This window comes from Monodelphis domestica, chromosome 3 (assembly GCF_027887165.1).
Source record: "Monodelphis domestica isolate mMonDom1 chromosome 3, mMonDom1.pri, whole genome shotgun sequence".
Lineage (NCBI taxonomy): Eukaryota > Metazoa > Chordata > Mammalia > Didelphimorphia > Didelphidae > Monodelphis > Monodelphis domestica.
The window spans coordinates 164,792,439-164,816,346 of NC_077229.1; the positions used below are offsets into that span (position 1 = coordinate 164,792,439).

The 23,908-nt window shown below is 36.3% G+C and overlaps 1 protein-coding gene across 1 annotated transcript in view; it reads left to right on the plus strand.

Annotated features, from left to right (window-relative positions):
- Positions 1-23,908, plus strand: part of DPYS (dihydropyrimidinase) — a 134,018-nt gene that overhangs the window by 33,881 nt on the left and 76,229 nt on the right. The window contains exons 2-4 of the mRNA XM_007488204.3: positions 4,763-4,921; positions 12,711-12,890; positions 18,067-18,256. Of these exons, the coding sequence (XP_007488266.1) occupies positions 4,763-4,921; positions 12,711-12,890; positions 18,067-18,256 (529 nt within the window). The remainder of the gene's footprint in view (positions 1-4,762; positions 4,922-12,710; positions 12,891-18,066; positions 18,257-23,908) is intronic.

The following is a 23,908-nucleotide window of genomic DNA, read 5'->3' on the forward strand; positions in this document are numbered from 1 at the left end:
GCTGGCTCTGAATCTGGCTCTGTAGGTGGGGTGGGGGAGGGTAGATCAGCTCATGTTTGGGTGGGAGCTTTTTCACCCCATTATAGCGTGGAAATACCCAAATCCCTAGTACCTTCAATGCTGCGCTCTACTGTAGAGTTCCTCCGCTCTTATGAGAGTGGTTTTTTTGGTCTTTTGAGGTAGTCTATATCAGTGTGTGCTGGGAAGAGGAAGTGTCCTGCATCTAGACTGATGCCATGCTTACCAGGAAGTCTCACATCAAATACTTCTGAATTCAGTGTAAATCTTGAAGGAAACTTCATATTTTAAAAAAGCAAAGATGAGTCAGATTGTATCCCAGTTATAGGCAACAACCAATGAAAAGATACAAAGATGGGAGCTGGGGTATCCTATAGACAAGATTACTACATGGATGCAACAGTAGCAGTGAATGATAACTCTGATTATTAGTGGATAAAGACATGCTTATCCAAGGTATTAGCAGCTTTTGTGGATAATGTTTTGAGAAAAGTCCAAATGGAAGAGTAATTCCTTCTATAAGGTGAGGTCTTCCAGATATTCATGCTTCTATTTAATATTCTGTTTGTTGAATAAAGCCCTAGAATACTATTGAGTATCCCAAATAAGGAATTAAAAGGATGAAGAATGCCTTTATTCTGCCCTGTGGTCATGTAGGTAGTTGAATGCCAGTTGAATGAACTGGTTCATCAATCAGTAGATCTCTCTCAATCACTACAGAGGGAAAATAAACTGGATTCAGAATTGAAAAGGAAGAAAAGGGCAAGTATGGCTGCTTTTTAGAAAGTGTGTAATATTGCCACTGATATTGTTTAGGTTCAGAACAATGGAACACTACAGTTTATGAACAATCAAGATTTTAAATGAGTAAAAGAATGTTGGAATGACATATTGTGGGTGTAAGAAGGCTGCAGCACATTGTCATTGCTGTTATGTATAAGAATTGACATAACATCTGTAAAATGGAAATTTGAATAATAATGCCATACAGCAACTCATGTAAAAGATGATAGTGTGTTTTTTTGCTACTGTAATTAATTGGGCTATTGAGAATTTTGGGGACATTGATACCTACATATTTGTACTACTATTCTTTATAAAAAACAAAAAAAACTGTTACCTTGTAAAATTCATTTGCTTGTACTCACAGTGGATCATGACCAGATATGAAGAGGAAATGGATCTTATTTTTGGTGAGAAAGCCTTGTATTCTATATTTTCTTAGCTGACCCAGTGTGTCAATGGTTATAAGTTATATTTTTGAATTTTTAAAACTCTTGTATTATTATATTTTCTTGCATCTGCAATACACTATTTCAGTTTTTTATTTTTCCCCCTTATATTTGAAGCACGTCACCAGTATTAATATTTTCTTTAATTTTTTTTTATTTAGCATCAATATAAGTTTAAAATACGTTTGGAATAATGTCAATGCATGCCCCAAAAGCTCAAGACTATAAAAATGATGCCACTAATTGTTTTAAAAAATTATGGGACTTTGCTTAATGATTCTATCTGATTGCAGGACAAGATATACAAAAGAGCCATTGCACAGGGCCAAAGAAGCACAAAGCTAAATCTGAATAGTGCCAAAAAAACACACAGGAAATATTAATATGGACTCGAGGTTGCGATGCTTGACATATATTAAGTCATAAGCCTTCCTTGTATCCACACTCTTCTTGAAAATACTTACAGACAAGTATCTCAAATTTGGCTCCTACCTGGCTCCTATAATCTAGTCCCTTTTCTGTCTTTCATAGTGTGGCAACTTTCTGTAGTACTGGCTACTGACTGGGTAAATGCTTACTTGTTTATATCATTTTAATTGGGCCCTGATTCAAGGACCTGTTTTAGATTTATTTTTCCTTTACTTAGAATTTTTACACATAAGACTTTGATAGTCTTATATTTTCATTCCAGAAATTATCTTTTTTATTTGGATTTTTTAAATGTTTTTTTTTGATTTCTCTTACCTATTGATTTATATACTTCATAACTAAATCATGCACCCCTAAGTGATCCCTGTGTTTTTCAATCACCCTCTTCGCGGGGGGTGGGGGGGAAGGATGTATAATTATTATTATTTTAAATTGCAATGTTTAAATTCCTTGAGAGATAAATTTTAGGTTAAGAAACATGCTATATCTCCAAATTCAGAAACTGAACTGTTTGGAGAAGACACCATGAAGATGCCTCCAGACCACAAGCTGCATGAGAAAGATCAAGAATGAACTTTGGGTGTGGTTGATTGAACATTTAATTTGTATATATACTCTTATGCCAAAGGGGACTGCCCCCTAACTGGCTTTTTGTCAATGTGCCTAGCAATCATTGGTTTTGTTCTTTTCCTCTTATCCTCAAAGTCTTGTAATCTTTAAGTTGATTATGTTTCCATGATCCTTTTGGGGAAACTGATTTCCCAATACAATCAAAGCGGGGAATGTAAAATGGAGATTTGAACCCTGGACTTTAATCCCCAGAAGTTCTTGGTACTTCCCAGAACTCCCTGTAATCTCACCTGAGTCCTCACCTGAGTGCGAGAACACAATTTAGTATTTGAAGGGCTCTCTGCCTTCCAAGCTCTCTTCTTCAGCTTCTAAGCACACGTGTCTCTCTACTTGGCATGCAAGATGTAGCAAGTGAATGTGAATGGGCTACTCAGGCCTAGGCACGTGCTTTTTCTTATTTTGTATTTCTTATCCTTGATTTCTAATAATCTTTAATAAACCTCATAAAATATAATACTTTTATTACTAGAAACTATTTTAACTTTTACACATCATTCAGGAAGAGGAAGGAGAGGGAAATCACAATTTCATATAATAGTAGTTCATGAGATTAAGAAAAACAACATACAAACATAGAGGAAAGGCTAGGGGAACAGACTTCCCATAAATTTTACTTTCTTTGGAAATGGACAATGAAATGTTGAATATGTGTGCAGGAGCACACACACACAAAAGCATAATATAGAAATAAATCAGGAGAGGGGAGATAGTATTTTAAGAGGGTGCGTAGGATGGTTGATGGAACAATCATAAACAGATCAAAATCCAATGCTTAAAGGAGAGCATGAGGAGGAATTAAAAGGAAAGAAAGAATAAAAACCTGTGTTTGAGACAATGAGAAGAGGAACAATGGAATAAACATAAATGGCATTATTTATAGATTATGTTTTAGGGAAACTTTTTTTTTACCATCTTTTCTTTTTTTGTAAAGAGAGTTTGGGGGAGAAAGGAAAAAGAATAAGAGAACAAGAAATAAGGAAATATACAATTAATAATTATAACCATTAATGTGAAGTGGGTCAACTCACTGATAAAATAGAAGACGCTTCCAGAATGGAAAAGAAAACAGAATCCAAAAACATGATGTTTACAAGAAACACACTTGAAACATTAAGATTCACAGAGTTAAAATGAAGAGATGGAACAAATCTGTTATGTTTTAGGTAATCATAAAAACTCATGGGTAGCAAACAGATGAAGCATAGTAAAAACAGACATGTTATAAAGATATAAACAGGGAGACCATATTATGTTTACAGGCATCATAAAATTAATTAATATAAATACTTAACAAATATGCACTGAACTGCACGGCATATAATAGCATATTAAAGGAAAAGTTATATTGAATTGTGTGGAGAAATAGAGAGTAAAACTATAATAGTGGGGAATCTTAATTTACCCTTTATGGATTTAGACAAATCTAACAAAAATGATAAATAAGAAAGAAGTTAAAGACAAATAGAACTTTAGAAAAATTGGAAATGATAGATATTTGGCTATTACTGAATAAGAACAGAAAGAAATTAATACATTTTTTACTCATGCAGAGTACCTTTACAAATATTTGACCATATATTGAGGCACAAAAATTTCATAAAGAGGAGGCAGTTAGGGGGATCAGTGGGTTGAGAACAAGGCCTAGTGATAGGAGGTCCTGTATTCAAATCTGTCTTCATATACTTCCTATCTGGCCCCTGGGGAAGTCACTTACCTCCCATTGCCTAGCCTTGTGATGGCAAACCTTTTAGTAACTGTGTACTACCCCTCCCCCCAAGACAGAGTGCCACTTTCCCCCTACCCCCCTCTCCTTACCCCAGACAAGAGAAGGAGAAAGCACTCCCATTGGGCTGCTGGGCAGAGGGGTGGGTGATGAAAGAAATGTCCTCAGATATGGTGGACAGGGGGAAGGGAGCAGTTCAGCCAAGTCCCTCTGTCTCTCTAGTAACAAACTCTGGTGGGTGATGGTGCACATGTCCTTAGAGAGGGTTCTGTCTCCTCTATCTGGCACATGTGTCATAGGTTCACCACCACGGGCCTAACCTTTACCATTCTTCTGCCTTACAACACTATACACAATACACAGTAGTGGTTCTAAGATGAAAAATAAGAGTTAAAAAAAATCTTCACAAACAAATGCTAAAGACCAGAAATAGTAAATACATTAATCACAGGGCACAATGCAATTAAAATTATATTTAATAAAGAGCCTTTGAAGAAAATTTAAAAATTAGTTAAAGACTAATTTAATCCTAAAAAATTGGTGAGCTAAACAGCAAATCATAGAAAGTACAGAAAAATTTCATCAACTAAAATACTATAAGGATTATATAATACTTTAGTTAGTTTGAGGGAAAATTCATGGTCTAGAAATTTTCAAAAATGAATACTTTTAGGGCAACAACTAAATTAATAAGCTGATTGCTAATTTAATGAAAATCTCTTGGTTTCAGGCAGCTTTGGCTGGAGGCACCACCATGATCATTGATTTCGCCATACCTCAGAAAGGCTGCTCCCTCATTGAAGCTTTTGACACATGGAGAAGCTGGGCAGATCCCAAAGTCTGTTGTGACTATGCACTTCATGTTGGTGTTACATGGTGGAGTGACCAGGTAAAGGGACAGGGGAGTTAATAATTTAGTAGGCAATTATCAGGTACCAGTTTGGCATAGAATACCATGTCAAGCAGTGTGCTAATCATTAGGGATACAAATATAAAAAATAAGAAAGACAGTCACTGCTCTTGAGGAGCAAATGGGAAAAGACAACGTAGCAAAGGAAGTTTCATCAGTTTTTATTTATCTCATGGTAGCCTGCATCTCTCCATTTCTTCAACCAGAATAAAACAAGAAAACTTTGTCAAATGCTTTGATAAGATCTAGGTTAAACACTATTTCTAGAATTCCTCTCCCAGCCTAGTAACTCCACCCACCAAAAAAATCAGGTTAGTCTGCCATGACTTGTTCTGGATGCTAAAGCCACTCTGCATTTTGATGATCCAACTTCTCTTTTTGAATTTGTTTCTGGAATTCTTCCTCCATTTTCTCTTTCTCTCCAGATGTGGCATTATCATACATGGATAAAAAGGTCACTTCTGTTCCTATCCTTATTAATCTAATTATCCTTATTAATCTTAATCCAAGTGACCTCAGCCTAAATATACAAGAATACTTTGTTCTTGTATCCCCACACCCCCATCCCACAATTCTTCTACTTACCTTATGTCTTTTTTTTTTTTTAACTTCTACCTTTCTTCTTAGAAAAGGCAGAAAAGTGGTAAGGGCTAGGCAATAGGGGTTAAGTGACTTGCCCAGGGTCACATAGCTAAGAAGTGTCTGAGTCAAATTTGAACCCAGAACCTCCATTCTCTAGGCCTGACTCTCAATCCACTGAGCCACCCAGCTGCCCCCTTGCCTTCTGTCTTCTGAAAAACATATGCTATTCAGGAGTCATATTATAGTTGTGGGTTTCATCTTACTAAGATTCAATGATTCCACACAGGTCACATTTGCTTCTTTGAGCTTGCTTGTCTCTATGCCTCATGAATTCCTGTAAAGGCAGGAAGCTTTTCCTTCAAACATGAAGGACAAATCAGGGTGTTTTTTTTTTTTTTGGTTTGGTTTTTTTTTTTTAACCAGCTCTGTTCTTAGATTTTGTCTCCTGTGAATTTCTGGTTGTCTCTGCTGCTATTTTCTCCTTCCTACATTGTTTCCACTCTCAATGGTATAATGGTATCTAGCTTGGTAGATACACCCAGGCAATTTTCTCCCTCCCTCTTTCTTTGTAATTTAAGGCCCTTTGGATGAGTTTTTCAAGAATCCAGGCAAACACATTTTTGCCAGCTTTTGTTACATGTACTCCATCCTTGATCAGGAGTCTTTCATTCCTATATTTCATTCTCAAGGTTTGAGAATGGGTCTGTTTCTATAATTTTAATGTTATTCACATTTAATCTCTTCCTAATGAGCTACTCATTTTCTAAATCTTTGTTTTTCATCTGGAGCCCTTGCCTTTGATTAGAAATTGTAAAGAAAAGACTCCCAAAGTCTCCTGGATTTTTGTTTTGTTTTCTTATTTTGTTCAAGACTTCATAATCATTATTAATGTCTTTAGAAATAGTTTGGAATAGTGGAAAGAGTACTGGATTAGTGGCTCTTTTTGAACATGGTTCAAATAGGCCTGGATTCAAATATTACCTCATACTAGCTGTATGATCCTGGGCAAGTAAATCACAGCCTCTCTGATCTTCAGTTTCCTCATCTATTAAATGGGAAGGGATTGGAATGAATGGTTCTCAGATCCCTCTCACTGCTAAGTTATCAGTGAAATTTCTGTCTACGTGAATTGCTAGAAATAGGTATTGGCCTTCTGGTTTGATAGATTTATATGATCATAGATAGACAAAGCTAGAAGGAATTTTAGGGGTCATCTAATCCAGCCCCCCTGATTTCTGAGACTCAGGAAGACCAAGCAACTTATCTGAGGTCACAAAGATAGTAAGTAGGTACTACAGGCAGGATTTGGTCCCAAATTGTCTGATTTAAGAGCATGTGTTATTTCTACCATTCCTAACTGCCACCAAGTTTCTGGAACATTTTTGGTCACCTCTTAGGTAACAAATATTTCTACTTCTGTTTTCAGATCAAGAAATATTTGCCTCACTTCATCAATGAGTCACTTGACACCACTTAATATTAACTAAAACAATAATAAAATTACATTGAGGATTGATAATGCATTTTATTTGTATTAATTCATTGATGTTCACGACAGCCTTTGAAGATGGCTTCTATTAAAATTCTATTTTTCTTATAAGGAAAAAGAGACTGAGAGGCTAATTGACTTGTCCAGGGTCACCCAAATAGAAAGTAAATGAGACCTTTACTGGATGATGTCACCCTCCTTGAAGAAAACATAGTTGCTTTCTCCATAGATAGTCTTTCAGGAAGAGTTTCCTATCTGTTTCTTACTTCTAATGTTCAGTGGTCTTTATCTTGTCTCATTCTTTCTTCCTTCATACACAGGTCAAAATTCCCCCCATGCTTCTCCTGGTCCATTTTCTTTTCTTCTCGCAACTCCTTTTCAGTTTCTTTTATTCTTTTTGCTTTAATAACCCTTACTTTATGGCTTAGAATCAACACTAAGTTTTGGTTTCAAGGCAGAAGAGTGATGAGAACTAGCCAATGGAGTTAAATGACTTGTCCAGGGTCACACAGCTAGGTAGTGTCTAAGACCAGGTTTGAACACAGGGCCTCTTGTCTCTAGGCCTGGTGTTCTATCCACTGTGCTAAACAGATGTCCTTTTCCATTTATTTTTAAAGGAATAGTTCATTTTCATAATTGCCACAGACAGACCTCTTCATTTTCTCGTCTAGAAGGGAGATTGACTTGAACTTGAAGCACAACGGTCACTGACCTATGAAAGAAAGAAAGAAGGAAGGAAGGAAGGAAGGAAGAAAGGAAGGAAGGAAGGAAGGAAGGAAGGAAGGAAGGAAGGAAGGAAGGAAGGAAGGAAGGAAGGAAGGAAGGAAGGAAGGAAGGAAGGGGAAAAAAGAAAGAAAGAAGGATGGATAGAAGAAAGAAAGACAGAAAAAAGACATCACACTATCTGTGCAGGTCACTGCAAAAGCATCTTTGCTGTCTATATTTGCTGGAAGTGAGATCATCTCTCCTACTTCATTCTTGATTATTGCTCTTCCCAAATGGCTTTTGGGTGTTTTAAACCCCAGAGTTGTCATTTGTCCTGCTGCCATCTCAACTGCCTCCTCTAGTTTCTTCTCCCTTGTCTTACTGACCTCTTATTTTTATTTGTTTTGCTGACTTGTCTTATTACCTTCTCCTTAGGATCAAGTCCTTCTCCTGAAGTCCTTCTCTGCTTCCTTCAGCTTGAGTCCAAATCCTCTTTCTGCTTAGGTTCTTTATCTCCTTCCCTTATAAGTCCCAAGTTTGAATCCAGGTTGAGCCAGTTGTTATTTGTGTGACCTTGGGCAAGCCATCTAAATCCTTTGGGCCTCAGTTTCCTCATCTGCAAAACGAGAGATTGGACTAGATGACCCTAGTAGATCTAAATCTATGATCCTTTAGGGGAGGAGGGGAGCATGAGAATTACCCAAGACCAACTTCAATGGCATTTACTCTGCAAGTATGACTACTACCAGAAGAATCTTGTAGCCCAGGAGGTAATCAATGATTACAATAGGCTGTTTCAGGTCTTTGGGGACAGTTGCCCACAGTTTATTTTTTTCCTAAATCCTTATCTTCTGTCTTAAAGTCAATACTGTGTATTGGTTCTGAGATGGAAGAGTAGTAAATTCTAGGCAATTGAGGTTAAGTGACTTGCCCAGGGTCATACAACTAGGATGTGTCTGTGGCCAAATTTAAACTCAGGACCTCTTGTCCTTAGCCTGGCTCTCAATCCACTGAGCCACTTCCATGTCCCCTGCCCATAACTTTTAAGTCAAGGATCCCCAGAATTTTATGAATTTGAACCTGTTTCAAGAATCTGTCTTCTAATCTTAAGAAGCTTACATTTCTAAGAAGGAAAGGCAGCACACATAATGGAATAGTGGTCAAGGAGAAGTGCTTTGGTAAGAAAAGTGAAAGGGATTATAAACTGAGTCATAGTTCAATTATTTAACTTGTCCTTCTCCAGAATGGTAGGGCAGGTAGGTGGCATAGTGGATTGGGGCTCAAGTCAGGAAGACTCTCCTTCCTGAGTACAAATCTGGCCTCAGACACTTACTAGCTGTGTGATCGATCCTTAACTCTGTGACTCAGAGTCACTTAACTCTGCCTCCATTTCCTCATTTGTCAAAATAAGCTGGAGAAGAAAATGGCTAACCTTTCCTGTATCATTGCTAAGGAAATCCCAACTGGGACACAACAAAAAAAAGACTAAACAACAACATTCTTACAATGATAGTGGGCATTTCTTTACTGTTCTCAGAGCCAAAGATGGGAAAATGGAGAGGAGATGGGCAAGGAAAGGGGTAAATTTCCAAGGGTTTAGCATGAAGGGACTGGGCTGGGCTAGAAATGATGAAGACTCTCCAATCACTACCCAAGGGCCTCTTCTAAATAAAAGGATATTTACCTCTTCTAAATAAAAGGATATTTACCTCTTCTATCATGTAACCTGTTGGAAATGTAACCATTTTTCAATTTCATTGTTTCTCATCAGAAAAACTGCTTCAATCCCAGGAGTCTTGGCCTCCGTGAGAAAAATCTTTCCCACCCCTTCCTCTTCTTCCCCTCCTTCCCATCTTCATCCCTACTCTTCCTCTTCAGGCACACTGACTCAGTGAGGAACTTAAAAATAGCACCCACTCAATAAATTTGAACACTACAAGAAAACCAGGCAATGCAAAATAGGTTGTGCTTGAGCACAGATTATGTAAGGTTCTGCCATTCTTGCTTCTGAGGCAGAAAATCAAGGTCTTGATTAAATGAGATCTCCTATCACCTAGTCACAAAACAGGCAGCGAATATCTCCGTTCTGCACCAAATTTGGATCATTTCATGTTCTGCTGATTCCAAATTTGCTGCACAATTTTAGTGGAATGCAATTCTGCATTTCTTGTCTTTAAAACTATTGTAAAGGCTTTTTGTATTTGAGTAGATAGCAATTATATATTGCCTTCAAGGCTGTTTCTCAGCAGTGGGCAGCCTCTGATTTCAATTACTTATTTATTTTTTAGGGGAAAAAAGGATGATTCATTATAAGGCCTCTAGTATGTTTTTGAGTTTTTAATTTTCTTTTCTTTTTTAAATACTTACCTTCTGTCTTAGAATTAATACTATTAATTTCAAGGCAGAATAACATAAGGGTTAGGCAATTGAGGTTAAGTGCCTTGATCAGGGTCATTTGAACCCAGGACCTCCCATCTCCAGGCCTGGCTCTCTTTACTGAGCAATCTAGCTGCCTCTAATTTTTCATTTTCTTAAACTAGTTACATAATTTGCTAAGGAAAAGCAAAAGCAGAAAATGAATTGTTTTGTTTGCCTTTGGAATTCTTCTCTCACTCTGCCAGGTACCAAATGTGCTAATACTGATCTTGATCATTAAGGACCCTTTGCTAGGGGACCCTTTCCTGGGGGGAATTTTGCCAGAAGGCAGAGGATGGACTAAATGACCTCATATATTTCTGTCCAAATCTATTTCTTTGATTATTTCTCACCAAGGTATTGTGAACATTCATGACACAATACATGAAATACATAATATGAGCCCTAAAGGAAAAGATCTAGGACATTTCCATTTTGTAAGTGCTTAATAAATAATACATGTGGAGGAAAAGTACTCTGTCCATAAAAGATATTGCTGTAATATTATGAAATGAAGATACATCCATTCATCCTTACAAATAGATTTTTAAAACTGTTAGATTTTTCAGCCTGTAAAATATTCCCTAGTCCTCTCCTCTTTGATTAGTGTTACTACAGTAACAAATCTGAAGGCAATGAACATTACAGTTGTTTAAAAATAGGGAGCATAATTTCAATTAAACAAAATCTTGCCTAAAAAAGTCATACCACCAGATTTCTAGATGTTCATAGCCTAACATTCTAGGGTCAAGGGCAGCTGGGTGGTGCAGTGGGTAGAGTGCTGGACTTGGAATAAGGAAGTCTCATCTTTATAGGTACAAATCTAGCTTCAGATACTTTTGACTTGGGGCAAGTTACTAAATCCTGTCTGCCTCAGTTCCTCATCTGTTAAGTGAACTGGAGAAAAAAATGGCAAAGCACACCAGGATTTTTGCCAAGAAAACCCTTAGTCCCAAAGAGAAGACACGACTAAAAACAACTGAACCACCACAATCCTGAATTAAGAGCTAGATTAATCCTTAGAAGTCATCTACTCCAGTTCCTTTATTTTAGAGATGGGTAAACTGAAGGTTGGCTTAAAATACTGCTTTGCCAAAAAGGTTCAGTGACTTGTCCAAGATTCACAGGAGTATTAAGTAGCAGAGTCAGAATTTGAATCCAAGTTTTAAACTCAAAATGAAACATTTTTTCCCCTACAATACAATCTTATATAAATATTCACACATTAAGTAAATAGTCTCTACTAAAGCCTTTAACTATTTGTTGAGTTAAACTGTTGGTTTGGAACTCAATTGCTTACATCTATTTAAATAATAGATAGAGTTATGCCCCAGTGAAGGACAAAAACTGCTCAAAGGTGAGGGACAAGAAAGGCTTGAGCAGAAGGCTTAGGAGAAACTCAGAGTGGAAGAAAGGAGGCCATTCAGTGGAATGTGAATTTGCCTAATTGGTTTCAAGGTTATTATTATTATGATTATTATTTTTTTTGCCTTGCCTCCTGTCTTAGAATCAATACTGTGCATTCATTCCAAGGCAGAAGTATGATAAGGGCCAGGCAATGGGGGTTAAGTGACTTGCCCAGGGTCATACAGCTATGAAGTGTCTGAGGTCAGATTTGAACCAGGACCTCCTGTATCTGGACCTGACTCTGAATCCATTGAGCCACCCAGTTGCCACGTCAAGGTCATTTAAAACAAATTATCTTCAGGATCAAAGGAAAAACTGGACAATGAAAGGAAATAGAGTCCTTTATCTTAGGAATTGTTGGATTATACTTTGCAAGAAAATACCAATAGAAAGCTAGTTATGAGTGACTGTAAGAATGCAGCAGCATCAGAAAATACAATAAGGTGGCCAGAAAATGAATCTAGGATGAACTGCAAAGACAACAGAGATTAAACTCAGGGGACAAATAAAAAACGAACTGCATGTATTATGGTCAACAATAATTTAGGTGGAACTATGAGGGATGATTGGATGACTTGAGAAAAAATAAAGGAGATTCTGTGCCTGAAGGAATTTTGGTGGGGTGAAGAGAAAAGCAGAATATGGATTTCTGAATATATTATTGCATTTAGATGCTAGGGGGGACTTGTTCCATACACAGTGTCCTAAAGGCACACCCAGATGATCCACTCTGACACTGGCGCAGTGCTACGTAAATGTCACTATTACCTGGCAGCCTCAACTTTTGGCTCTTTCTATCTTTCAGTTTAATATCTGAATCCAAATGTTTATTAAATACTTACTTGTACTCGTATGTCCCTCCCAGTATACAACATTACTTAGGAACAAGACTAAGTACTTTGGCAAGAAGCATTTACTAAATCTTGTAAGCTACCAAGGGACAGAAGGACAATTTTGTACTTTGGAGAGATCTTGTTGATAATTGCATTTTCCTGAATTTTAATAAGGGGTGTCATCTTGCATTGGTAGAGAGAATTTCCTCCTTTGAGATTTCCCCATTTATTGAAATCATAGGTCCAGACCTATCTTTCTCCTTGCTTTGGATACTCAGTTTTGGGGAATGGTGGCTATCATTTGGGTTCAAGAACAATCCTCTTTGTTCCCTTTCAGGTCAAAGAAGAAATGAGAATTCTAACCCAAAATAAGGGTGTTAACTCTTTTAAGATGTTTATGGCCTATAAAGACCTGTACATGGTTAGAGACCTGGAGCTGTATGCGGCTTTTTCTCAGTGCAAGGAAATTGGAGCAATTGCTCAAGTCCATGCTGAGAATGGAGACTTGATTGCTGAGGTGAGTGTGAGCATTTCAAATCTGCAGACATGAAAGGGCCTGCAGCTGTGGGGAAAAGACAAGTAGCCTACTCTGGGCCAAAACAGAAAGCTTAAATTAGTATACTCATTTAACGCTTCAGGTAAGAAGGAAATCCAGAACACGATTCTCTGTGCCTTAACTGGAAATATGATTTGTGGGCATCGGTCACCTTTTCCTTCTGTTTATTTAGAGCATCTTGAAGGCAAAATAAATACTTCCCTCTTTACAGTAAGCCATTATTACATCTCAGGCCTTTCTTATTATAAAAATATTAATAATCCTCTCTGCATCTCTTAGTACTTTTGTTTTGAGTCATGCAGAATGCTGGCGCAGAATCTCAGCGTCTGGGAAGACAGCCATGCAATCTTGGAGCTGGAGCATAGGCTGATTGAGGCAATGGGCTTGAATAGGCTTTCCACAAACACTTGCTCTTAGTCAGAAACTGAATCATAAAATGTATTCTGGAGACTGGGAGAATTAGATTTTTCTTATTATTTATAATGCTGTCCCCATTATTACTGTCAATTGCCATACAGGTGCATGAGCTTTACATTTTTAGCACCCTCATCTTAGCCTTAAAGCAGATGCTATTAACTTTGGGTCTATTAACTTTAAAAAATATATTTATTTAGTTAATTAATTTAGAATATTCTTCCATGGTTACATGATTCATGTTCTTTCCCTCCCCTCCTCCCACCCCACTTCTGTAGCTGATGTGCAATTCCTCTGGGTTTTACATGTGTCATTGATCAAGACCTATTTCCAGATTATTAATAATTGCAATAGAGTGATCATTTAAAGTCAACATCCCCAATCATATCCTCATTGAACCATGTGATCAATCAGATGTTTTTCTTTTGGGTTTCTACTCCCACAGTTCTTTCTCTGGATGTGAATAGTGTTCTTTCTCATAAGTCCCTCAGAATTGCACTCGGTGATTGCATTGCTGCTAGTAGAAGGGTCTATTAACTTAAAAATATTTCAATATAATTAATTTCCTTTGCAACCCTCTGTATTTATTTTATGCATTTAAAAAGCAGTGTTTTGACAAGAGATCCATAGACTTCATCCAGCCATCCAAAGTGACCATGGCACAAACAAGGTTAAGAAGGCCAGACTTAGAAGTCTTTTGGGCAGATACCCGGTTTCAAGTTCTGCCTCTGACATTTACATTGCCACTGCCACTGCCACTGACATTGCTCAGTGAGGATGGGCAATTAATTTAATGAGACATTAAGAAATTCCAGAATAAATTTTAAAAGAAGCAAAAAAAAATCTCAAAAAGGCAGTTAGGAATGATTTTATGTCAGAAATCTGAGCTCTCAATACAGAATTAAAAAAACATGAACAGCATAATAAGAAAAATTAAATTCATAATGGAGAATCTCCCCATAGAATTGGAAGCTCTGAGAGAAATGGGTGAGGGGGAAGACAGATTTGGAACACAAAAATACTGAAGTGGAAGAAATATTGATAAAAGAGAAGCATAAGTCAATAGCTTAAAAAAACTCATGAATTTTACAGTGTGCTGGTCAAAGTAAGTAACACTGAAGAAAAGATTCACAGAGATAAACATAAGAATTATAGGTTCTCAAAAGAAAGTGACAAATAAAAACTAAACAAAAACTAAATACCATATTACAGGAAATAAAACAAGAGCTTCTGTATACACAAAATGCTTTGTTGATTGAAAGAAACCACAGATCACCATCATGAAAAATAATAACACATTTCAAATATTTTGTTTTATTTTTGACATGCTCAAATTTCAAAGCATATAGTAGTTAAATATAGCAATTTCAATTATAAACTAAATTTTTTCAAGCATCCATTTAAATATGAACTGGAAAGGTTCCTAAAGCATTAAGTTAATTGACTTGCCTAAGGAGGAAAAGCCAGTTAATTCTGCATCAGAGACAAAATTAGAATCTAAATCATCTTGATTTTGAAGTTAGCTCTCTATCCTCTATACAGTAACATACACATACACACACACACACACATATATATATATATATACCTTTTAATTAAGTAAACATCACCCTATACATGTAGGTAGTCCTTAAGTAAGTAAACACCAATGCATAATGTCAATAAATCAGTTGTAGACTGTCTTCAAGAGCTGCCTGGATGATTTTGTGTTTAATTGTGTCCCAAAGACACATTGCCAATATATGTTAGAGTTTTATTAAGAGAGATCCTACCCCAAGTCAGTACCTGTTATTTTGGGATCAATGTTGGGAAGAAATGAGTCCTATCCAACAATTAACAAAAAGAAATTTACTTAGCCATGACATATAAAAGATAATCAGCAAGGCATTTGGAATACAATTTTGTCTCCATATGGAAATGAGTATCATCATCTGGGAGAGTAAGTTGTGGTAATTCTTAAGATATCTGCCAAGAACTAAAAGAAATAATAACAAAATTCATATGGAAGAACAAAAGGTCAAGAATATCAAGGGAATTATTGAAAAGCTATACTGTACTGGATGTCAAACTTATTTTAAAGCATCAAAACAATTTTGTGTTTGACAAACCCAATGATCCAAGCTTTTGGGAGAAGAACTTACTATTTGACAAAACTGCTGGGAAATCTGGAAGACAATATGACAGAAACTAGGCACAGAACAACAGCTCATTCCATATACTAAGATAAAGTCAAAATGGACACATGAATTTAGAAATAAAGGGTGAAACCATAAACAAATGAGAGGAGAATGGGATAGTTATCTGTCAGAGTTATGGATAAAGGAAGAATTTATGTCCAAACAAAACATAGAAAGTATTATGTGATATAAGATGGATAACTTTAACTACATTAAATTGAAAAGATTTTGCTCAAACAAAACTAAGGCAACCAGGATTAGAAGGGAAACAACAAACTGGGGAAAAAAATTCATAGAGAACTGAGTCAAATTTATAAGAATACAAAGCATCCTCCAATTAATAAATGGTCAAAAGATATGAACAGATAATTCTCAGGTAAAGAAATTAAAACTATATTTAGTCATATGAAAACTCTCCAAACCATTATTAATTAGATAAATTCAAATCAAAACAGTTCAGAGGTACTGGCTAATGAACAGAAAGGGAAAACGATAAATGTTGTTGAGGATGTGGAAAAATTGGGACACTAATACACTGTTTGTGGAACTATGAACTAATATAAACATTCTAGAGAACAATCTGGAACCGTGCCTCAAGAGCCTTAAAACTGTGCATAACCATTGACCCAACAATATCACTAGTAGATCTGAATCCCTGAAAGATCAAAGATATGGGTAAAGGACCTATTTGTACAAAATTATTTATAGCAGCTTTTTTTTTTTTTGTGGTAGCAAAGAACTGGAAATGGAAGGGGTTTTTCATCAATAGGGAAATGGCTGAACAAGTTGTGGTATATGATTGCAATGGGATACTATTGCACCATAAGAAATAAAGAACAAGAAAATCTCAAAAAACCTAGAAAGACTTCTATGAAGTAATGCAAAAGTAAAGTGAGCAGAACCAGAAGAATGTTGTACACAGTAATAACAATAGAATATAATGATCAACTGTGAATGATTTAACTATCATTAACAATGGAAAGATCCAGGAGAGCTCCAAGAGAGTCATGACAAAGTACTCCATCCACCACTATAGAAGGAACTGATGGAGTGTGAATGCAGATTGAAGCACATCATTCTTCACTTTTTTTCTCCATGAATTTTCTCTAGTGTAAGTGATGTATGTCTTTTTTTAATAATATAATGAATATGGAAATATACATTGTATGATAATACATGTATAACTTATTTCATAGTACCTGCCATCTTGGGGTAAGAAGAGGGGAGGAAGAGAACATGGATCTCAAAATATCAAAACACAATTATTGAAAATTCTGTCAACATGTAGTCTGGAAAAACAAATAAAAATTATATATATATATATATATATATATATATATAAAGGACCCTTTCCATGCATTAGGGGACCTTTTTATGTTCTTAGGTGACCAAGAAGTCACATCAATATGGTTGTGTTCAATCATTTTCAGTGATGTCTGACTTTTCATGATCCCATTTGGGGTTTTCTTGGCATAAATAGAGTGGTTTGCCATTTCATTCTCCAGCTCATTTTATAGATGAGAAAATTGAGACAAAGAGGGTTAAGTGATTTGTCCAAGGTCACATAGCTAATATATGTTTGAGGCCAGGAAGATGAGTCTTCCTGACTCCAGGATTGGTATTCTATCCACCATACCAGCTAGCTGCTGATTATCAATGTGGTCAACGGCTACTAGGAAGCTATGTCAAGGTTCATGTAGCTTGAAAAGTAGTTCTCCTCCATAGCTAGTTAAGTTCAGGAACAGCTTTATTGATTGTTTAGGGATAAATTGATCTAACCCATATATCAAGGAAAGAGAGGAACCCTGATAAATAATAATCCTATTTTTTATAGGGTGGAACTTGGACCCAGATCTTCCTAACTCCAAAGCCAGTTTTCAATTCAAAAAAAAAAATCTATCTCTTTTGTGTTACATAATTAAGGTTAAAAATTGTACTAAAATTTTAGCCAGACTAAATCCTGGAGTCAGTTCAGCTACATTTTTTTTCTTCCAGGACTTATGTTGGATGCTTTGCATCTGTGCACTGTGGAAACTTCTTAATACACTGATCATGAGACTCTTAAAAGAGGAATGAATATAAGGCTAGAGATAATGCTAGCATTGCTCATTCTGAATCAATAACAATACTGAATATTTTATACTTATTAGCTTTTTATTACTAATTTTGACTAGTTTTCTATGAATGACCTAATTAGCATGAATTCTCATTAGAATTTTTTAGTTCATCAAGCCAAGTAGTTTAACTATAAATTAGTATAAGGAAATCTCTCTCTCTCTCTCTCTCTCTCTCTCTCTCTCTCTCTCTCTCTCTCTCTCTCTCTCTCTCTCTCTCTCTCTCTCTCTCTCTCTCTCTCTTTCCCCCCTGTCTCTGTTTATCTCTTTCTGTTTCTCTCATCCCTATCATTCTGTCTCTGATTCTGTCACTCTGTCTTTCAACACCTAGGCAATGGGAACAATCAATTTTTACTCAATTTATTTAATGCTTTGGTATCTTGAGAAGATTTGGTTTTACATGTGTGTGCATTCATGTTGATCAATTTTCAGGGGGCAAAGAAGATGTTGGCCCTGGGAATAACAGGTCCTGAGGGCCACGAGTTGTGTCGTCCAGAAGCTGTAGAGGCAGAAGCCACTCTGAGAGCCATCACCATAGCTAATTCGGTGAACTGCCCACTTTATGTTGTTCATGTGATGAGCAAATCCTCAGCTAAGGTGATAGCTGATGCAAGGAGAAATGGTAAGGTTCATATTTCAAAGTCAAATTTCAATATAAATTGAATTTCAAATTCAATTGACAGTCTTTAACCCCCCCCCCCCATTTGTTGTTTGCCTTCTAATCTTGGTTACATTGGTTTTGTTTTTACAAAAATGTTTTAATTTAATGTCATCAAAATTATTCATTTTACATCTTGCAATGTTCTCTATTTCTTGTTGGTCATAAGTTCTTCCCTTCTCCATAGATATGACAGCTAAGTTCTTCCTTATTCTATGAATTTACTTATGGTTTCACCCTTTATGTCTAAATCATATACTCATTTTGGCTTTAACTTGGTATAAGATGTGGGATATTGATTTATATGTAGTTTCTACCATACTTCTTTCCAATTTTCCCAGCATTTTTTTGTCAAATGCTGAGTTCTTATGCTAAAAGCTGAGGTCTTTGGGTTTATCAAACACCACATTTCTAAGGTTATTTACCCCTGTATATTTTGTATCTAATCTATTCCACTAATCCATCATTCTATTTTTTTAGCCAGTATCAGATTGTTTCAGTGATTACTATTTTATAGTACAGTTTAAGATCTAGTATTGGTAGGCTACCTTCCTTGATTTTTTTTCATTAATTCATGATATCTTTTGGTCTTTTGTTCTTCTAGATGAATTTTGTTATTATATTTCTAGTTCTGTGAAATAACTTTTAGTGGTTTAATTGGTATTACACTGAATAAGTAAATTAATTTAGAATTGTCATTTTTATTATATTAACTTGGCCTATCAATGAGCAATTACTATTTTTCCAGTTGTTTAGATCTGATTGAATTTGTGTGAAAAATATTTTATAATTATGTTCATATAATTCATTTGCCTTAACAGGTTATTCCTAAGTATTTTATATTGTCTACAGTTATTTTAAATGGAATTTCTCTTTCTATTTCTTGCTGTTGGACTTTGTTGATAATACATAGATGTGCTGATGATTTATGTGTGTTTATTTTGTATCCTTCAACTTAGCTAAAGTTATTATTTCAACTAGTTTTTTTAGTTGATTTTCTAGGATTCTCTAACTATCCTATCATAACATTCACAAATAGTGATAGTTTAGTTTCCTCATTTCCTACTTTAATTCCTTCAATTTTTTCTTCTTTTATTGCTAAAGCAAGGATTTCTATTGCAATATTAAATAATAGTGGTGATAATGAGCATCCTTGCTTCACCCCTGATCTTATTGGGAAGTCTTCTAAATTATCCCCATTGCAGATGATACTTGCTGACAGTTTTAGATAGGTACTACTTGTCATTTTAAGGAAAAACCCATTTATTCCTTTGTTTGTCTAGTGTTTATAACAGGAATGGGTGTTGCAGTTTTTGAGAATCTTTAAAGCTGATGTCTAAGTATCACTTTAATGTTTCATTTGGTATTATAACAGCTCCATGAATTAAGTATATAAGGTTTATTCCCATTTTACAAATGAGGAAACTGAAGGCAAAAGAAATGAAGTAATTTGCCAAAGATCACATTACTAGCAATCAATCAACAAACATTTTTATGCACTTACAATATTCTAGGGCAGCTAGGTGGCAAAGTGGATAGAGAATGTTGGGCTTAGAGTCAGAAATACCCACCTTCCTGAGATGAAATCTGGCCTCAGACACTTACAAGCTGTGTGACTCTAAGCAAGTCACTTAACCTCATTTGCTTCAGTTCCTTATCTGTAAAATGAACCAGGAAAGGAAATGGCAATCCATTTTAGTGTCTTTGCCAAGAAAACTCCAAATGGGGTCATAAAGAGTCAGACATGACCAAAATGACTAAACAACAACATGTTTGAGGCACTGTGTTAAGCCTTCGGAATACAAGAAAAAACTGAACACGGTCTCTGTCTTCAGGGGGCTTGAATTTTGAAGAATGAGACCATATGGATATTGATAGGTATATAGAGCAGAGCTACAGAGTAGATGAAAGGTAATCTTAGAGGGGTGGGCTCTGGCAGCTTGGAGGTGGGCAAGAAAAGGCTTCAGTAGATGGTAAGATTTTAGATGAGTCCAAAAGGAAGCCAGGGATTCTAAGAGGTGGAGCCAAGAAAGGGAGGACATTCTAGATTTGGAAGCAACTAGTAGAAAGTCATCAAGAGTAGAGATAAAGGGTTGTGTGTGAAGAACAGCAGGGCTGGTTTGATTGGACTATCGAGTGCATTTAAGGGAACTAAGAGGTAGAAAGGTAGAAAGAGGTACACAGACAGAATTGTTGTGAAAAGCTGCTAAAGCCAAGCAGAGTTTTTATTTGATTTTGTACAAAAAAGAAGTTCCTGCAGTTTATTGAGTAGGGGCAAATTTGGTCAGACCTGTGCCACAGGAAAATCACTTTGGTAGCTCTCTAGATTCCAGTGGATAGATTGGAGACAAAGAGAGCTATTAAATTAAAAAAAAAAAAGATCTGGTAATAATTTAGATTGTAGTGATGAAAGCCTGGACTGGGGCGATATGCTGGGAGGAGAGAGATGACCAGTATGGGAGTTATGGAGGTAGAAATAATAAAGCAACTGATTAAAGATATAGAGGGAGGGGTGGAGAATGACAATAAATTTGTCAGCAGAAAGAGTTCCTTCATTGACACAGATTGAGAGTGGTTGAGATTGGTGATGACTTGGATGTTTTTTAAGCATACTATGACTTTCAATGTTTGTCCTTTAAAGCCTTTCACAACTCAACTCAAACAGACCTCTTATAAATTTCACCATTCAGTCAAACTAACCTTTTTCCTTAATTAATTTAGAATATTTTCCCATGGCTATATGATTCATGATTTTCCCTCCCCTTTTCCCTCTTCCCTCTCAGAGCTGACAACCAATTTCACAGGGTTATACATATATCATTGTTCAAAACCTTAAATTGGCCTTCTTTCTGTTCCTTAGGCATGTGATGCTATACCTTCCACTGATCACATCAAGCCAATAAGCATTTATTAAGAATTTCCTAGTGCCAGACATTCTGCTAGATGCTGAGTTATAAATACAAAGAATGAAACAATTCCTTCTCTTGATGAACTTACATTCTCCCATGCCTTTTTAAAAATAAAATATTTATTTAATTAATTGATTTAAAATATTTTTCCATGGTTAATGTTCTTTCCCTCCCCTGTTCTGTCCCCCCTCCCATAGCCAATGAGCAATTCCACTGGGTTTTACATGTGTCATTGATCAAGATCTATTTCCATACCATTGATACTTGCACTGGCGTGATCATTTAGACCCTAAATCCCCAATCATATCCCCATTGACCCATATGATCAAACAGTTGTTTTAATTCTGTTTCTACTCCCACAGTTCTTTCTCTGGATGTTATCCCATGCCTTTAAACTGGTGATCCCTCATGAATAAAAACAATAATAATATCACCACCAACAATAGCTAATATACTTCAATTGAATATTTGGAGAAAACTTTACTTTTGTTGCCTCATTTAATTTTTACAATAGCCCTGAGTTTACATATGATCCCTATTTTACAGACAATAAAACTGAAGAGAGGTTAAATAATATACCTAGAGTCATAGAGTTAGTAAGTGACTAAGGCAAGATTCAAACTCAAATCACTCTGCCCTTAAGTCCAGGGTTCTTGATCTCTGCTAGAATTTGTGCCCTGTGGTTGTAGACTTGGAGAAGACTGGACCACGTCCATCCCTGTCATAGCAAAACCTGAAAGGATGGAGGGACAGTAATAATGATTGTCAAAATTAGCTTCTATTGATTCCAAAAGACACATTACTTATCCTCTGAGAGAAAGGTAATAGAACTGGAGCATTAAATGAGACATACAATTTTTGAACATAGCCAAAGAAGAAATGAGCTTTGCTTGACCATAAGCAAATAAGTTAGAGGCTTTGGATTGTTTTGTTTTGTTTTTTTCCCAGTGAGAGAGGATGGAGAAAATTGGTTTTTATTGAGTAAAAAAAAAACAAAAACAAAATATTAGTTGGTTGGGGTTTTTTTTTGTTGTTGTTGTTTGTTTGTTTTGTATTTGAAGGGGGACAAGAGGGAACCTCAAGGAAATAAACTTATTGTTTCATTATGCCAGTTTCTTGTTTTAAGAATACATTGTGCTACATGTAGGGAAGAACTAGGCCTCTCTATAAACAATCTCTGTTGTTATGTCCCCAGCTGCAGCCCTTGGCGTTTTCAGATTTTTAATGAATTAAGGAGACTTCCTTTTTTCAGGGTTTGATTTTGAAACTGTAGGGTTGGATTTTTCCACCAGATGGCTCTGTTGCCAGCATTATGGAATTAGTCAGTCTATAATTACTTACCTTTGCAAGTCATGTACTGTATACCATTCCCTGTCAGGTCCACAATGTCAGAATATCATTTTAGAAACAGTAAAATCAGCAGAAATGTCCAGACTTAACCCACTGGCAAGCTGAGGTTTTGACAATGCTGTCAGGAAGTGGTTTCTTGATCTTTTTTTTTCTTCCTCTGGGACAAAATTCCATTTGGAGTCTAACAGAAGTCCAAGAAAGGTTTTTAGAATATAGGGCAGAGACAGGAAAGTTATTAAACCTAAGTATGGCCCACTAAATATGATCCCCCAAATATAAGGTGGCTAGAGTTAGACTGCGGGTGCTGAGTCAGGGCTAAAGTCTGAATTGGTACAATACGATGGGGGGTGATGTTAGGGGACATATACAATATGTTAAAGGATGCATTGATATGCTACAAATGATTGCAGTCCAACTCTGTAATAACTAGCAACAGTAGCAGCAGATTTACAGATTCTTTGAATTTCCCTATTATTGTTGAAGATATCACGGCTCCTCTCACTCTTGCAGGTTCTTAACCCTAGTTAACTGACTCTTTACTCTCCCTCTCTCCGTCACCCCAGTCTCGTCCATTTAGTTGCCAATTCTTGTTAGTTCTTCCTCCTTAGCATCTCTCTAACCATGTCTATGTCCGTGTGTTTATCAACCTCTTCTTTCTTGGACTAGTATGGTAGCTGCTTACTTGGTCTATGATTCTAATTTTTTCCCCTCCAATTCCTGGGTCACGTGGCTGCTAAGATATCCTTTCTAAGGCTTAGGTTTGCGCATATTGCTTTCTGGTTCAAAAAATCTTTGGTTGTTCCCTATTGCCTGTTGGAAAGAAACCCCCCCCCCCCTTAACTGGACATTTAATTTTCTACAAGCTGATTTTCTCTTATGTTTATATCCTAATTTCATACAATTGCCTTACACAAACTTTGTGTTCAAGCTATTCCCCAAATTCAACATGTAGTTTTCCCTTTGTGCCTTTGTATAAGTAATCAAGTCCACCCCCAACCCCATGTCTAGAAGGTACTTCTTCCCTATCTCTGCCACTCAGAATCCTTGGCTTGTTCTGAGGCTTAGCTCAGATGCCACCTTCTTCATGATGCCTTTGATAATCAACCCCCAGGAACATATCCTTGTTTTTATTTCATGTAGTTTGAATTGTTTAACAGATATGTGCTGAATTGAATGAATTTGTTATGAGGCAAAATCAGTTATTCCATTCCCAGTTCATATTGAGCCAAAGGCTCACCAAGGATCTGAAAGGGGCAGGATAGGGTGGGCTATGGGGGCTGAAAATAGTTTGAGACTTTGTTGTCATATAACCACTGCAGACACAAACCAGAAAGTGTTGTCTTTGCTGGATTTAAAG